The sequence below is a fragment of the Thamnophis sirtalis genome, unplaced genomic scaffold, assembly GCF_051295495.1.
Source record: "Thamnophis sirtalis isolate CommonGarterSnake01/CBP01778 unplaced genomic scaffold, rThaSir2_p1.2 scaffold_3, whole genome shotgun sequence".
Taxonomy (NCBI): domain Eukaryota; kingdom Metazoa; phylum Chordata; class Lepidosauria; order Squamata; family Natricidae; genus Thamnophis; species Thamnophis sirtalis.
Window position 1 is genome coordinate 58,471,467 of NW_028261383.1, and position 17,839 is coordinate 58,489,305.

At 38.9% G+C, this 17,839-nt stretch overlaps 1 protein-coding gene across 5 annotated transcripts in view; it reads right to left on the reverse strand.

Moving 5' to 3' along the window:
* Positions 1–590: 590 nt before the first annotated feature.
* Positions 591–17,839, reverse strand: part of TMCC1 (transmembrane and coiled-coil domain family 1) — a 113,313-nt gene continuing 96,064 nt past the window's right edge. For all 5 annotated transcript variants that reach the window (XM_014064856.2, XM_014064864.2, XM_087708936.1 and 2 more), the window contains 2 exons: positions 7,065–7,200; positions 591–4,915 (listed from right to left, as the gene is read on the reverse strand). In XM_014064856.2, coding sequence (XP_013920331.1) covers positions 4,601–4,915; positions 7,065–7,200 — 451 coding nt within the window. In that variant the 3' untranslated portion in view covers positions 591–4,600. The remainder of the gene's footprint in view (positions 4,916–7,064; positions 7,201–17,839) is intronic.

The window sequence follows — 17,839 nt, forward strand, 5'->3', positions numbered from 1 at the left end:
TTAAGCCAATTTTTTTTTTGAAAAACCTGTTTTCAAAGAAACCTTGTGCAGCTGCTGGAAGAGGTTTTAGAGGAGGGTCAAGAGATTTCACCATATCTCCACATACACAACTGTTCTATGGACCCAACATCAGGTGATCTTTGATAGACAGATCAGCGTAGAATTCTTTCAAGGTAAAAGTTTGAAACCCATTGCTGAAGAGGGCTACAGAGCTCATTTTATAGATATTCTCAATTATGATTGCTTGCATTTCCAACATGAAGCAATCTTAGGGAGCTAATTTAGGAAAAAAACACCTTCTCTGCCTATGACCCGGGAAAGTCTCATGTAAATAACATTAGGGAAGACTGAGCTACAAGGACTGACAGTCTGACTTTCTGTATCCTATTTTAACCTGTAGTCATGCAGCATGGAGAAAATGGCAAACGCCTGGGTTTCAATAGACGTCACCCACTATAACAACTGAACTCCTTTTTCGCAATTTCAATTTCTTGTCCTCAGGATGTTAAGTTGCTTTAATCTTATCTTACCGTTTATTATTTCCTTGGTGTGTACTCCTTCTCACATAACAACTAAGTCACACAACAGTGAATATCTGAGGTTTTATTGAATTTTATATACAACATGAGTCACAGACAAACCCGTGACTACCAGACAAGACAAATGTCAATCCTTCTCAACAGCAGCTTAAAAGTTCTACAAACTACAGTGTCACTGCCATACTCGTCATCCCATGCAAGTGAGTTTTTATTTTACGCTTTTTTTAATAAAAAAACTACACTTACAGTTGTGTCAGTTGCCTACTAATGCACAATGTCAACCTGGCCTACACAACACAGACACACACACACACACGCACATACAACTCTTTTGCCACATTCGGAATTTCTCAAAACTGCTAGAGAATTTGACAACTGCCCATCATCGGGCAACTTGGTTCCCAATGCTTGCCCTTTAAATTTTGGAAAGTCCATCCAAAGAACTGAAAGGCAGCAAGCCTTTTGGCCAGCCCTCTAACCTACAACACACCCCGGCCAAATGGGATTGTTTGGGGGGGCCACTGATGCAGAATAAACAAATTAGAAACTAGTAATTGTGAACATGCTTGATATTATCACAAGAGTTCCTACAGGGATCATACTCTGTGTATATATCGCTTATGGTTGGAGGAACAATGTTTGAACATAGTATCTTCAGATTTTTTTTTTAAACCATCAAGGTTAGATATGTTATGAACCATTGAAAATGTGTTAGGCTAATTGTTCCCATCAATACAATCTGCTACATTCGTTTATTTTTGTGACCATCTGATATGTTATTTATATGATACATATCACCTGATCTAAAGAGGAAAATGTGGAAAATCAAATAGATCACTGAGGAGGGCCACATCAGTAATAATGCTACACGCACATACTCACTTACTTGCAAACACTATCTGTAACAAATAATCCAAAATGCTTGCAAATGGAATTAGGGGTTTAAAGCTATAGTCGCATTTTTTAAAACAATAAACATTTGTTAACTAATTTGATGCAGTGAGGAGAATGAACGAATGTTAGCCAAAAAAAAAAGGCAAAATGAAAAGAGTCATGTTAGGATATTCAACAGATTGGATGCAATCTCATAAAATATGAACAGAAACCTTTAGAATGCATTGAAAGCCTGTTTTAATCACAAACCAAAACATCTTTTGGGAAAAATTCTGAAGATTAGGGCTGTACCATATTTTTCTTTCTTTTGCTGGTAAACAGATGCTAGCTGTTATAGCATTTATCTAATAATACACATTCAGAAATCATAAATGTTTACAAGAAAAAGCAATGAAGTATTCACTAACAGACTTCAGTGAATATTGAATAATGAATACTCATCTAGATCATATTTGTTCATATGCTGTGCATATGTGAAGTTTGTCTACAGAAAATTCTGTACTTCACAAAGGTAACCCTAGGAATCACATCAAGCATTTCATGTTGTGACCAAACCATGCCCTTTTAAGGAATTTAGTTTACCATTAAGAGCATGCAGAAAACTGGAGGGGTATAGAGATATTTAGGAGCAGTGATCATAAATTCAATAAAAATTTGAAATAGCAGGCCAAGGAAAATGTTAATAGAAACAAATATTAACAAACAATCTACATCTACAGGGCTAGGGCAACAGACTGCTTAATTGTTATCCAGAATCTCTTCAAATTGACAAATTCCTTAGAGGAACAAGTGGATTTTTGTTCCAGTACCAATCTGTGGTTTATGTTAGCATTAGGAATCTGATTGTATAAAGAACTGTGATTCTGAAAATGATATGCTAGAACTCTTGAATCACGATTTAATTCTAAAGCAAAAGGAAGTTTCTCTATATAGGTTTTATGTATATAAGTTTTCTTTGTTGACAGTCAGAAGGCCAAGTTCCACATTTAAAATTTAAATAATAAAACCTAATAAGTAAGAACTTCCGTAAGAAATTCCACATTATGTAGGTTATTTTGGGATTGTTAGGGCTCTTAGATAAAACACTGGTCAAGTTAGAATTAAATAATTATATTCTGGCAATGTGAAAGAATACTTAACTGTTTCACAGCGTAAACAGCTAGAATTAAGAATTTTAATTCTGAATTTCACAAATATAAAACTTGTTGGCCAGCATTAAAGAAGTTTTGGAAAAACATGACACCATGGCTGAAGGCTTACTAACAGAATGAATATTCTATACTTCTAGGCCGTGTTTACATTTTTTGAAAAAGCAATAAAAGTAGAGGTACAAGCAGCGCATGCCACTGCTTTTCTAAATGTGCCTTGCAAGGGCAACTTCTGTTTGGAATACTTACCTATGTAATTTGCTCGAGTTCTTGTTTTACATGCTTTGAAACAGGAAGAACCTGCTTTGAGCATGTATATTGAGTAACAAGAGTGTGTGTGTGTGTGTGGGGGGGGGAAATACAGTTCACTTGCTCTTTTGTTTCTCTACATCTTGACAATGCTCAGCTGCCACCAACTCTTACTAATGCAAGAGGTTTCATGATGTCCTATATGGGAACACAATGAGGTTGAACAGGCTGACTCTAAATATAAAAAAGTACCAATAGGGTGAACACTGTTAAGTTTGTTAGTAGTACAGCTTTGGTTTCAGTTCCCAAGAGCATATTTGAATAACACGTTAACTCAGGTACTGTTTAAAGGATTGGCCTTATGACTTGATGCTTCCTTAAGCATTTCTGCCTTCCTTAAGAGACATGGGGTAACTTTATGATAGATCTGAAGCTGACCGACTGTAGTCTATCTTAGCTACCACTCCAACTTTGGCATGGAGGAGCCTAAACTTAAAAGTTTAAGTCCTATTTATTATTGATATTAAGACTCCCTATTTTTTCTTCTCAGAACAGCTCACTCACTCATGCTTTCAAAACTTCCTGTTCATTTTTCTCAAAACAAACCAGGATTTCTTTATTTCTCGTTAAAATAACTGGTCTAGACACAATAGGACCAGGGACAAGATTCCCAGTTTCCCCATTCACTTCCAAACAAAGCAAAAGCACATTATGAACTGGAAGGAGGGATCAGGTCATCTGTTTTCTTAATGCGAGGTCTGGAAGTTAAGGAGGAAACAGATCACATTTGAGCAGGTTTGCACTTGAGATTACATTAAACATTATTTGCAACCTTCCAAATCATCTCAGAACAAGGTAGCTCATATTTATTCACACACTTCTTCATTTAAGAACGTCACTTCTTTATTCAAAGAGAGCAAAAGAGAGAGAAAGAGAGATGATGCTCTCAACCATTAAGTTCAAAAACAATCCCCAATAAGAATAAAAAAATCCTATTAGAAACAATAAGGAAGCACTGAGAGTTTGAGTATTACACTCTTCAAGTATGCCATTTGGATTTTTAAATCTGTGACTATACATACATTAAAAAACAGTCAAAGTGCAACCAAGGGCTTTTGTTTAAAATATTCAAAGGGCTACTTCAAAATACTGTAGTACAACTGTGCAGGAACTGTACACAGTAGAACTAATCCACTTCATATATCTAGCCAGAAAGTTTAAACAGCAGAAGAGGCAAACCCAGGAAGAGATCCAGAAAGTTCCATGTATTGCATTGGTCTTTCACTAGAGAAAGCCATCCTGAAGCTATACATTCAGACACAGAAGGTGGTCAGGTTTCACAGTAGCACTGTAGGATAATCGGAGTATCACTATGCACCGGATTATCTTGGTTAGAATTTATGTAATTGTCTTTTCCTCTTCCGATCAGGTTTAGTACAGTAGCTGAGCTATAATTTAATTTGCCCATTGGTGTGCTCCAGATTTGTGTTTTATCTCTGTACACATACAGAATATTAAGATTTGCATCCAAAGAGAACCATGCTACATAAAAAGTTTTTTGACAAAAAAAAGAGTTCTTTAATAAATTCTAAAAAAAACCCTCACTATTGCCAATATGTCTCAGAGAGAAAATATTATTTTAACTGTAAACAAATTTCACACTCGGACACGTTACGTCTTCAGTGGAGGAAGGAACTGCCGACTAAGTTTGATGCACTTCCTTGCCAGTTCCAGCTCGAGTGGGCGAGGCAGTGGCATGTCACCTTGTCATCATCTGGGGGGTGAAAAGAAGCGTTCCAAGTAGCTGGTAATGGCGTCCCAGTGCTTAAACAGAAAGGCAATGAAGACCATGGCAAAGAAAGTGCTGAACGTCCTGCTGCGAGTCTTCATCAGGGGGACCACGCAGTTGGCCACGGTAGAGACAAACACCAACAGGACAGCCATCACCGCTAAAAGGATGTTTATTAGTTTGCCCAGAAGGTTTCTGGCAGTGGCATTTTCAAGGCCCTCCAACTGGACAACTTGTTGCTGTTGCTGCTGCAGTTCCATCTTGGAGATTCTGGTCTGGCAGGCTTCCAGGGCCTCCTGTTGAGCATAAGAAAACTGCTTAGTCATCTCAAAAGGGAGGGAGGGAGAGATCAATGAGGCCCTATGCTAGGATCTTTCTTACCCAAATAGAATACACCTCTAGGCATAAATGTTGTCAAGCAGTCCACTGGCAAAACATCAGGTGCCAGAAGCTGACAGGGTAATAATCAGAAATGCAGCCTGGCACATTTCCTATATAAAAGATTAAACACACCCTACAATGCCTTTGGGATTCCAGCAGCTGCAATCACATTTTGCAGGATGTGACTAATTCCTTTGGTTTCATATCCAGGAGCAAAATTAAGGTTTCTCCAGGCTTCTTCCTACAGAACTGGGTTGCAAAAAAACGTGGACAACCAACAAATATTAGTTTTCTGTATCTCCCTGCTATTATGTGGCAGTTGTCAGGATTTCTACTGCCCAATCTGTAATACGGCTTGCATAATCTCCACAAAATTGTAGAGCTTTGAATGGCAATAAATCCCACATAAAAGTAACGTACAATTCATGGTATCATGTTAGAATCTTCTGTTGTGAACAATATGGAGCGAGGAATCAAAAGACTTTCAGGCTAGCATAACTGTCTCTTGATTTCACTTACCTGCTTATTTTCCTCCACACAGACAATTAGATCTTGAACCTGACATTGTGACATTCTTGGTGTAAATGCCCCAGTTGTAGTAATAACACCCAAGTATAATTTATGCTGAAGCAAAAATAATGCCACTGGTGTAAATAAATTCCTTTAGGTTAGGAGTGCTCAACCTCTGTAGCTTTTGAGACCCACATCAGATTTGCAAGGCACTCTCTAAATAAGGACTCGGGCAGGGCCCCCTTTTTTCTGGATTTGAAAGTTTTAAGTGGTGAAAAAACCCACTGAATCATCTGCAATCAGTGTGAACCTCAAGATGTCCGCTACTCCTCAAGTGAGCTGCCTATATAGATTCATAATTAAGGAAAAGATAGATTGTGTGATTAAAAGTGTATCTGCTGCTATGCTTTTGCATTTGATGTTATATTCCCACCAAACAAAACTTTCAAATGACAGGATGATTGAAAATGGGGATGCTAAATTTCTCCTCCAAAGTAATCTCTTCATAAATCTGTCTCCCCCATTGTTTCCTGCTCTTGTGTATTCTTATATTGGAAGCATCGCTGGGAGGAGGCCAAACATAATTTATGGAGATTCTCAGTCAGCCAGATCATAGTTGCCCCAAAGGTGCTATTCAAAGGCAACTGGCCTTTCTTGATTTTTTTTTTCCTTGAAAACATTTTGCTTCTTATCCAAGAAGCTTCTTCACCTTGGAACTGAGCTGAACTGAACTTCAGAACTGAAGAAGCAAAATGTTTTCAAGGAACAACCAAGGAAATCCAGTTGCCTTTTGAACAGACCCTTTGGGACAAACATAGTTTAATTTTTCTACACGGGTTTGAAAATCAGCCCCCTTCCCTAAATCCTCTGGTGGATAGGTCCATGTGGCAGAGATTATGTCATTGCAAAGGTTTACCAGCCTCATATGGAATTAGCCTTCTCGTAAGGGATAAACCAATATTCTGAGTAGAACATGCAGTTCAGTTTTTTAACGTTCCAGATTTTTTAAAAACTTTAAATATTTTATACACCCAAATTAAAAAAAAAATCACTTTCGAGAATTTCCTTATTTGTGACAAGTAACAAGAAAAAGCTACTTGCTGAAGAAATGGACATATAACATTGGTTACTCTTTTTCATTTCTATATCTGCATGGTTTCATTAAAATTAATAGTAAATATTGCCTTACTGGGGACAATACCATAAAAAAATACTGTCTGGCATGGTATAAACATGCCTCCCAACTCATCTTTATTATAACTCTCTCTAAAGATGGAAGCGAGTTTGCCAGGAAATGAATTGATTTGTATTGTAAACCTGCCAGTTTTTCTTTACCAGGAATTTCTTAATAGGATTTGAATAAATTTTGCAATGGTATAATCATTACAGCTCCAGCTCAGCTCACAAAACTGAGATAATTCAGGATTTGAAACACAGTACCTCAATTCTACTTTTAATGAAGATTAAAATATAAACTGAAATAGAACAATGCTTATGAAAAAAAATGCTCAACAGACATAAGTAAATGAAGTGCAAATATAAACAATGGCTAACCTGGATATCTCTGGCTCGTTCATAGGACTGGTAAGCTATTTTTTCCTCCATGCTGGCCAATTCCTGTTTTAAGTTGAGGATTTCATTCTGATGAAGCTCAGTCAGGTCATTCAGCTGTTCTTCTAGTCGCTCACATCTAGAACAGGAAAACAAACAAACCCATGTGGTTTGTTTTTTCTTTTAAAGATATTAGTACAATTTACTAGGTATCAAAACAGTTACAATAATTTTTTAAAACAGGATCTAGCTTGTGAACATGACTTGCAATGATATAAAACGATTTGGACTATTCTAAGCTGCGTCAGACTCCTCTCTTGATAGGATTTTAAAATGTTCAAAAATGATATCCAAAGTGTTTCTATTGATCACCTCTATTTCCATTCTATCATTAGCCCAACATGTACAATCTTCAATATGAATCTGACCAATTAGTTTGGGGTTAGGCCAGAGGTGGGTTCCTACTGGTTCGGACTGGTTCAGCCAAGTAGGCAGAAACTTGGCCGGCTACGTCCCTGAACCGGTTCTATTGTTTTTTGCTTCTGCGCATGCGCATAAGTAAATTTTTTACTACTGTGCATGTGCGCGTAGTGTCCCTGAGCTATGCGCCTCCCTGAGCGAACCGGCAGTAACAGAAGCTGGAACCCACCCCTGGATTAGGTTTCCTAATTTTGAAGCATATACCAAAACAAACTGAACAGTTGAATCTGAATTCAGCCCTTGCGTCTGTTTCCTAGGCAAAGTCACCACTTTGAAACATACCAGGGAAAACATAATGAAGGATCTCGGAAGAGGGAAGCGGTGCAATTTCATATAGAGTTTATTTTTTGAAAAAAATCGTATACTTGCCCCGTATATGTAACATAACCCTGGGTAGCTTACAACAGCAATAAAAGAATCAAGACAATAAAAAGCATAAAAATCAGCCAAACAGAGCGTGCCCAGGGCACCAAACACACAAACATACACAAATGAAAAACAACTGAAGAGACTTCCTGGGCTCTGGCTCTGGCCATACATCACATCAAGACTTGTGGGCAAGAAAACTCTTTAAGAGCTTCTGGGGCGACCCCGAGGATAGGGACCTGGTTGATGTCAGGGGCAGAGGAAAGAAAGCATGGTGAAAAGAGTGTTTTCAGTTCTGATCAGTTTTGTAACTTAATAGTAACTATGTTGCTCCTTCTTTCTCATCAATTTCAAACTGCTTTCTTGATTTGTCAGGTAAGTTTTCACAACGAGGATTGGGGAACACACCCACCCACACCCGTTATGCCCACACCTATTGCCAAGAGCTGAATTCATTGTTTTAAAATGCTTTTTCTTTAAGAACAATTGTACATTCAGAAATCCTTTCAGCAAGGGAAAAAGATATGCTCTGAACGTTGTGAAATTGCTCTCCATCCTGTGGTTTATATGACAGTAATTGATACTCCCAACATTTGGGTATATTTCCTCTGGGAATCAATTGTGCATTTTCCTAACCATGCTTGGGTTAGAAAAATATTTTTTACAGTATTAAAAAAAATACAGGGCAATATCTGGATTGTCCATAAAACATCTAGAATGAAAAAAATAATGTTAGGCAACAAAAGCCGTGTTTAATTACATCTACGCAAAGTTACAAAAAAACAACAACAATCCTACCTGCAAGTGATAGAGAGACAAAAAAGAAAATAATCCAGTTTTAATAAGAATTATCCTACTCTGATTTATCAGGCTCATAAAGGAATTAGAAACAGTTTGCTAGGTGTACTAGGAGAAGGGAAAATAATCGATTTAAGTATGTATATGTTCAAATAATCAAACCCAACAGGAGCAAACAGGATATGGGTGTGTAAAGAGAGCTTCCAAAGTTTATCTTGAGGCAGAAATACAGAGGAAGAATGAAAGAAACTCACCTTTTGTTTGTATACAAACCTCTGAACAGGGGAAAAGCTCCAACGGCACTGAAAAAGTCTTTTAATAAACCCTTCATCCAAACTGCTGCTAAGTGAATAAATATACTTGGTTCTGCAACATGGGAAGCGAGAGCTTTTCCTTTGCTTGCTAGTTTTAGAATAGCACCAAGAATATGCAAGGTGTCTGAAGTAGCATGTTACTTGAATGCAGGAGGAACATAATTGAACTGCTGTTGTTCACATGGCACACACGAGCCCTGTGACACATGCAATACATGTAATCATATGCACTAGCACAACTGAAATGATATAAGTAAGCAGGAACCTAGAGTTGCCTCATCAGTTTTAATGTTGCCTATTTAACATTCTTGAATATTACCCAATGTTTGCAAGCTGTAGCTCAGACATCACCTAATTGGATAGGAGCCATGGTGGTGCAGTGGTTAGAAGGCAGTACTGCAGGCCATCTCATTACTGTTGTGGTCCGCCGCCCGCCTGCGGAGTTGGAAGCAGAGTCGGACAGCGAGGAGGTTGGGGAGGAACATGGGCTAGTCCTGGAGTTTGGGGAAGGCTCGGATGAGGGCTCTGTGTTGGAGGCAGAGAGGGGGCCAGGGCCATCTGGGTGTTATGTGCTGCCTCCAGAGCCGGACAGCAGCGAGGCAGAGGAACAGGCTCCCCCCTTTTCCCAGTGCACATATGCGCAGAGCTGCCAGAAGGCAAGAACAGTTCAGATAGAAGGGATGACTCGGGAGTAAGGCTTGGAGGTGTTTGGTCCTTGCCATAGGACATAAAGGAGGAACAAAGGCATGTGAGCCTTTGCAGGAAGCAACTTGGTTCCTGCTGGTCAGTTTACCTTCTGAAGCGCCATTTCGACTCTTTGCTCCGTGTGGCTGCTTATTTCATTTTTCATTTCATTTATTGAGCATTTATAGGCCGCCCTTTTCCCTGAGGGGACTCAGGGCAGCTTACAATCACAAGGGAAAGGGAGTGTAGGACAGTGCAAAAAGAAATGTGAACAAAAATAAATTAAACAATAAAACTCAACATTCACTCAGCATTCGGGAGGGGCGAAAATAGGCTTAGCCCCAGACCTGACGGGCTAGCCAGTTCTTGAGGGCTGTGCGGAAGGCCTGGACGGTGGTGAGGGTACGAATCTCCACGGGGAGATTGTTCCATAGTGTCGGAGCCACAACAGAGAAGGCTCTCCTCCGGGTAGTCGCCAGTCGGCACTGACTGGTGGATGGAATACGGAGGAGGCCAACTCTATGCGATCTGATGGGACGCAGGGAGGTAATTGGCAGAAGGCGGTCTCTCAAATAGCCAGATCCACTACCATGGAGCGCTTTATAGGTGGTGAGTAGGACCTTGAAGTGCACCCGGAGATTGACAGGTAGCCAGTGCAGCTCACGGAGGATCGGTGTTATGTGGGCGAACCGTGGTGCGCCCACGATCACTCGCGCGGCCGCATTCTGGACATATAACATTATGAGCCTTATCCCAAAAGACTTCGGCAGCCTACTGTAGGACTCTTAACAACTATTTGGGACTCATTACAGGATGTGAATGAACATAATTCACAGCCTTTGATATAAAAAGAGGGTTTTGGGGAATAAGTGTGTGCTTTTTACTGTATCAGGAAGCCTAGGTCAGAACAATTGTTCACTGCCAGAGTTCGATTCTGACCAGCTTGACTCAGCTTTCCATCCTTCCAAGGTCGGTAAAATGAGGACCTAAATTGTTGGGGGCAATATGCTGACTCTGTAAACCGCTTAGAGAGGACTATAAAGCATTGTGAAGCGGTATATAATTCTAAATGCTATTGCTATTGCTGATTGGCTGTCTCTCAAGAAAGCTGTGTGGCTACTGTGAACCTCCAAACTTTCTGCAGCCAACACGCATGCCTTCATGTGTGTTGTCTTTTGGGGTACATGCGGAGTACAAAAAAGGAGGAAGAAATAACACACCAAAAAAAATTAAAAGACATAAGAAAAGGAAGCATACTTAAAACTAGTTTACACCAACAGCATTCATTACACTTCTTCAAACTTTCTAGCCTTGCAAATTGTTCCGTCACATCTGTGAGACAGCTGATACCAATTCTAGCCACTGTCCAAACAAGGGACAAAATGAAACTGGCCTTCCTACACAAAAAAGAGGTCCTTTTGGTTCGCTACAAAATACAGGTGAGTGAAAAGAGACGAAAGACTAGAGCTTCACTCTGATACTTAGTAGTCACTCTTCCATACTGCTTCTTGGCTTAGTAGTACAGATGTCTCTTGAAGCAGTTTTCAGAACAGCCTAACCAGAAACCTGACAGCATTCATAAACTGCTTATGGTACCCTCTCAGTATAACAAAGTGAAACGCTGCCATTTTGGCTTCATTCGGGAATATTGACGCAACAGTTCGTTTAGCGACCATTCAATGTTACAATGGCACTGAAAAAAGTGACTTAGGGTCGTTTTCCACATTTACAACCATTTCAGCATTCCCGTGGTCATGTTTCTTAATGAGGAGGAATAAAAAAATCTGTCCACAGGCACAATCCCTGACTTGCCATAAAGCTACATTTCATTTCCCAAATTTTGCTCATGGTCTTTACACCAATTCAATCAGAATTTTTCCAAACATTTCCTAGGCACATTAAAAAAAACACAAATTCCTTATCAATTTTCCATTTATGTATAAAAGCGAGCAATCACATCATTCTTCCAATGCTCAGGTACAGATGCAATCTACACAAGTGTTGAAATAACCCATAGTTTACCTTTTCTCCAACTACATAATCTATAACTGAAATTTTGCCATTCTTCAAGAGTCTCACAATATTTATCACCTATGTTCTAGATATTAGTATACTTGAATTCTATTCTTCAACCTATCATTATCATTCCTGTACAAATCTCTAAAATATTCCTTTCAGCATTCCTCATTTCAGTTTCAAAGCTCTTTTATCTACTTCAAAAACAATTTAATACCCGTCAAGAATTCTCTGCATTTCTCTGCTTCTTTTAATCTGATTGATTCCTTGCTCACTTTGGTTACAATCTGCATCCTTTTCTTAATGTATTTCTCACAGTTTTTCTCTCATTGTCTCATAATTTCTGACCTTGCATTCATATTTTTTTTGCTACTTTTGTCTTATTTCAAGTCTGTTTTTCCAAAATAAAAAAACAGAATAATTCATTAAAAGAGTAAGGTTCTACATCTAGGCAAGAAAAATGAAATGCACAAGTACAGTATAGGTGGTACCTTGTTCAATAGTAGTAACTGTGAGAGGGATCTTGGAATCCTAGTGGACAACCATTTAAATTTGTGCCAGCAGTGTGCAGCAGCTGCCAAAAAAGCCAACACAGTTCTAGGCTGCATAAACAGAGGGATAGAATCAAGATCACGTGAAGTGTTAATACCACTTTATAATGCCTTGGTAAGGCCACACTTGGAATATTGCATTTAGTTTTGGTCGCCATGATGTAGAAAATATGTGGAGACTCTAGAAAGAGTGCAGAGAAGAGCAACAAAGATGTTTGGGGGACTGGAGACTAAAACATATGAAGAACGGTTGCAGGAACTGGGTATCTCTAGTTTAATGAGAAGGACTGGGGAGACATGATAGCAGTGTTCCAATATCTATGGGGTCGCCACAAAGAAGAGGGAGTCAAACTATTCTCCAAGGCACCTGAGGGTAGAACAAGAAGCAATGGGTGGAAACTAATCAAGGAGAGAAGCAACCTAGAACTGAGGAGAAATTTCCTGACAGAACAATTAATCAGTGGAACAGCTTGCCTCCAGAAGTTGTGAATGCCCCAACACTGGAAGTCTTTAAGAAGATGTTGGACAGCCATTTTTTCTGGAATGGTATAGGATTTCCTGCCTAGGCAGGGGGTTGGACTAGATGACCTCCAAGGTCCCTTCCAACTCTGCTATTGTAATGTATTGTATTACTCTTTTACAGTTTTTTAAAATTCTTCGATTATAAAAAATCAAATCAGTTATACTTTTATATTTGTAGTCATTCACTGCATTTATAATTAAATCACACATCCAAAACAAACAGTGTCTTCTAAGCACTTATTTGCCAAATTGTTGCTTTTGGAGTTTCCAAATAGACCAATACTTTTTTGTGTGTCTTTCCGCCTTATTCCTACCATCCATTAGCTTCCTTGGATTCTATTTATTCAGAATGTTGCAGAGTTGTCATCTGTTTCCTCCATTATCTCTATTCAACATATAACTATCACCAATCTATTGATTCCTTTCTATACACACCCACAACATATAAAATACCAATTCGTACTCTGAATCTATACCATCACTTCCCTGTGCATACAGGTAGCCCTTGACTTACAACCGTTCATTTAGTGACCGTTTGAAGTTACAATGGCACTGAAAAAAGTGACTTATCACTGATTTTCACACCTACGACCATTGCCGTATCCCCATGGTCATTGTGACCTTCTGAGAAGCAAAGTCAATGGGGAAGCCAGATTCACTTAACAACCATGTTACTAACTTAACAACTGCAGTGATTCACTAAGCAAATGTGGCAAGGTTGTAAAATGGGGCAAAACTCACTTAACAAATGTCTCACTTAGCAACAGGGCTCAATTGTGGTCGTATGTCACGGACTACCTTTACTTGTCCACTTCACTCCAGAAATCAGACTGCCTTTATTCAGTTCTATTTCACATTTTCTCTTAATTTCACAAATGGGGGATGATGTATGTGTTTTTCTTTCATTATGCAGATAGCAATAAGGAGAACACTAGTCAGCTATCACACATCTTAACCAGCAGGCTGTAAGTGCAACCCACCCATTTTTTCCTAAGCATGCTAATGCTATTTTATGTAACTAGAATCTCTACTTTAGAGGCTAATTTGCAAGCCAATATGCTTTTCCTCATATCCCATAAACAGGAAGAATATGAAGTGTACCAACAGTCAGGCGCTACCTTCCATAATGTCTAGATTTAAAACCATCTAAGTATCTATGGGTTTAAGTTTCTCACAATCGATAGATGTGTCCTAATGGACACATCTAGACTTCAACTCCCAGTATTCCACCCCCCCCACCAGGCTGGCTAGGGAATTCTGGGACTTGACATCCACAAGTCTTAAAGTTGCCAAGTTTGGACAGCCCTGCTCTAGAGATGACTAACTCAGTGAAATGGGAGTGCCCACTAGGACACATCTATTGATTGGAGAAACGTAAACCCATAGATACTTAGATGGTTTGGAGAGCTCTGCCTAGAGGTAGCAGAGGCTTTCTACATTCTTTCTCCCAATATAATTAAATCCTGTGTGTTTCTGCTTTATGTGGTTTAGGAAATAGTCTCCAGTGTATGAGGGATGCGCTATCCTCATTAGAAAGCAGATGTGAGATTTCTACTCAACTCTGCTCACCTTACCTTTGCTGTGGGAAAGGGAAAAGGGATTTTTCTGCTGAAATGGTGAAACTTTTTCATGGATGAAAACTTTAGGGAACCCTCTTAGTTTTCTGCAGGCAAGCACTGAAGGTTAGCAAAATACAGCAACATTTTCTTTTGTTTTATTTTTACAAACGATGTGACATCTTGAGTGCCTGGGAGATAAAACATACATGCGAGCATAACATTTATTTTCTAAATCTTTACAAATTTAAAATCTGTCCAAGGAGAATATACTGAATTACAGGGTTGTTAAAAATCCAAAGCGTTACAAAAGATAAAAATATAGGAGACCTGCTGGGGAAGGCCAAAAACCAATTCAGTCCACAATATTAGGATGTGTCACCAACCCGAAAATGGACAAATAGGACCTAAGGAGGGTAAATCCTGTTCTACTTTGGCCGAACAACAATTGGCATTCAGCATATGCTCTCCCTGGGATTCAGAGGAGAATATAAAGCTATCAGTATTAACAGAGACTGAAATACCTTTTTAAAACCATTACAACTGGAGAATATTATCATTTTGATAGCAGCAAATTCCATAATTTAATTATGCATTGACAAATAAATAGCTTGTTTAATTTTGATTTCAATGGATGGCTCCAGGTTCTAATACTGTGAGAGAAGAAAAACCTCTCCTTGTCATGCAGGTAGTCCTCATTTGTACAATTTTGGACTCACAATCTGGTTTTTAAGTGACACAGTCAGTAAGTGTAATGCTTTGGAATGCTCACTCTGTGCTGGGATAATTAGCAAGGAGTAAACTAATGTTTGTATTTGCATTCATTGAAGAGGAAGGGATTACAAGAGAATAAGCAGGCACACAGTGTGGAATACACATCAAAAGAAAGGCATGCTTCAATCTCTGAACCCCAAATCCCTTAGAAGGCTAACAAAAGCTAAAGATTTAAGTCTTGTCAGTTACTGGCAGCAACTACCAGCTAGCATCAATTTGGTTCACAGAACTGAGCTTGTTAACTTGTGGTTAGCTCTTTTTAGAGATGCATTGTGCTGTGGAGACAAGCAACTCAGCAAGAGCTATCCTGTTCAGGCAATCTGCTCTGCAAGTTGGGTGAGGGGACGGAGAAAAAATGGACCGGTTATAGGACAATAATGGTAAACGTTACTGAGATAGATGCTGTGACAGTCATAAATGCAGGCAGTGGTTGGAAAGTTGTAACTGCAAACTGTTGCTACTTGAGGCAGTTATTAGGTCTACCTGAACATGTTTATATATCTTTTGTCAGAACTTTTAATTGCACCTGAAAGCTAACTAGCAGCCAATCACAAAGCAATGATATTACATGGAAATATTATACATTGCTCATCACTGACCTCATAGCTCCAAGGATGTCTCATAAATATGCACTGCAATAGCCAAATATATGGGGTAGATTAGGATATGAGTAACTATTTGGAGGGCCCACTGGCTAAGGAAATGCAGAACAGGTACACGAGGTGACTTGTCGGTTCAGAAATGCCTCCAACTTGCATACTAATACTGAAAGAAAAAATGCTATCCCGTCCAACACCAAAGACTAAATGCTACCCTATCCAAAACTAAAAATTCCAGGACCGAAGCATTTAACTGTGCAGGGATTGAGCATGAGTTTATTCTTCCTCATCCAGACTTTGGGATAGAACTTTTGACAGCATCATTTGGATGGTCCAAGGTCAAGATATATAACTTGATCCCATAGGCATACTAATGATACCTGATGGATGGCTATCCTCACCCAGCAGCCCCATGTAGATTTAAACGAAAGGGGTAAAGCATCAAGTCCTGAAGCATCACACACATTAAGGGCCCGGACCTCAATTACTCACCAGCAACTAGTATCTACCACAAAGTAAACAACATCTTGATCATCTACTATTGCCAATATTTTCTAGACTAAATTCAGACTGTCAAACTGAACTTTTAACGCTTTAAATTTTTTATTAACCTGGCTATTTTGACTTTTCAACAGTTCCCACCATACAAGTACCGTGTTTCCCTGAAAATAAGACAGGGTCTTATTTTCTTTTGACCTCCGAAATAAGCATTTGGCTTTATTTTCGAGGAGGTCTTATTATTTTTGAGGTGCAGAAAGCGGTGAGCATGATCACCTCATGGCTGCTGCTGTGTTGCAATATTTCCGGAGAGAGCTTATTTTGGGGAGGGCTTATTTTAGCGTATGCGCTCAAAAGTCCAGTTGCGCTTATAATCCAAGGAGGTCTTATTTTCAGGGAAACAGGGTAGTTCCCTTGCCATCAGACAGACATGTAAGACAGCAAATCAACGGGAATGTATCATCAAAATAGTTTACAACACTCTCAGGTATCAAACATACCCAGAATTTTTTAAAATTAAAAAATGGCAATTAATGCTTGGGCATAATAATGTGCTGGAAACATAGGCTGCAATCTTGAATATCTAACTATTCTAAAAACTCAATGTCCCAAGGACACTCTTAATCTACATAACAGGATGTAAGATTATAGCCGAAAACTTTTATCTAGGTGTCCACATAGCAACAGTGGACAGAATGCTGAAGAATTTATTGCAAGGCTTTCTTAATGGATTTGATTAAACTCCATGAAATGCGAGTTCGGGGAATTACAGTCTGCCAAAAAAAGGCAAAGTATATATACAATTTCAGTTGATACAGACAGTATGAGAACAAAACAACTAAGTACATCATATTTATGTGAACTCATAATTCACTGTGTATAGAAAGACTATTGAGTCATGAACAGTTTCAAGGGAGACTCAACAGGAATTCTCATGAAAGTACAGAAAGGACCTTTTTATCAAACAAACATCTGCTAACAGCTCTAAAAACTGATAAGCAACAGCTTGTTTTGGGATTGGTTGTGCTGATAAGCCTGCCAGTGTAAAAAGAACACAGAGATGCAGAACTGGATTTCCAAAGAGAAAGGTGTGGCTAGTCTCTCTCAACAATGAGGCCACATCAAATGTCCAATAGAAAATCAGCAGAGCTTTTGCTCAAGCTTTAACTATTTATTACATTACAAAGCAGGAACAGAGGACTTAAGAAATAATTTCATCCTAAAAAAAAATGTGGAGGTGGAAACAAAGAGTAGGAACTGGAGAGAGAACTCTAGCAAAATCAAGCCTTAGTGAACACAAACCACAATACGACCAAGAACAAAGATAGCCACAGAAAAATAGAGAATGACAAATACAGTTGATGTAAAATAAGAAATGCTCTTATTCCGGGGGGGGGGGGGGGTGTCCTCCTCAGGAGTCTAATCCTTTGGTAAACTTCTTTGGCTGGTATATTAGAGTGAGAAGAAAAACGTGACTGCTAATTTAATTTCCAACAGTGGTTTTATTTGCAGGATTACGCAAACTGCTTTTCATTTTATTTCCAATACTAGCTAATATGAAAGGTTTTGATATAATGTTCTCGATTTATCTGCAATTCGAGAGAGGTGATATCAATGCTC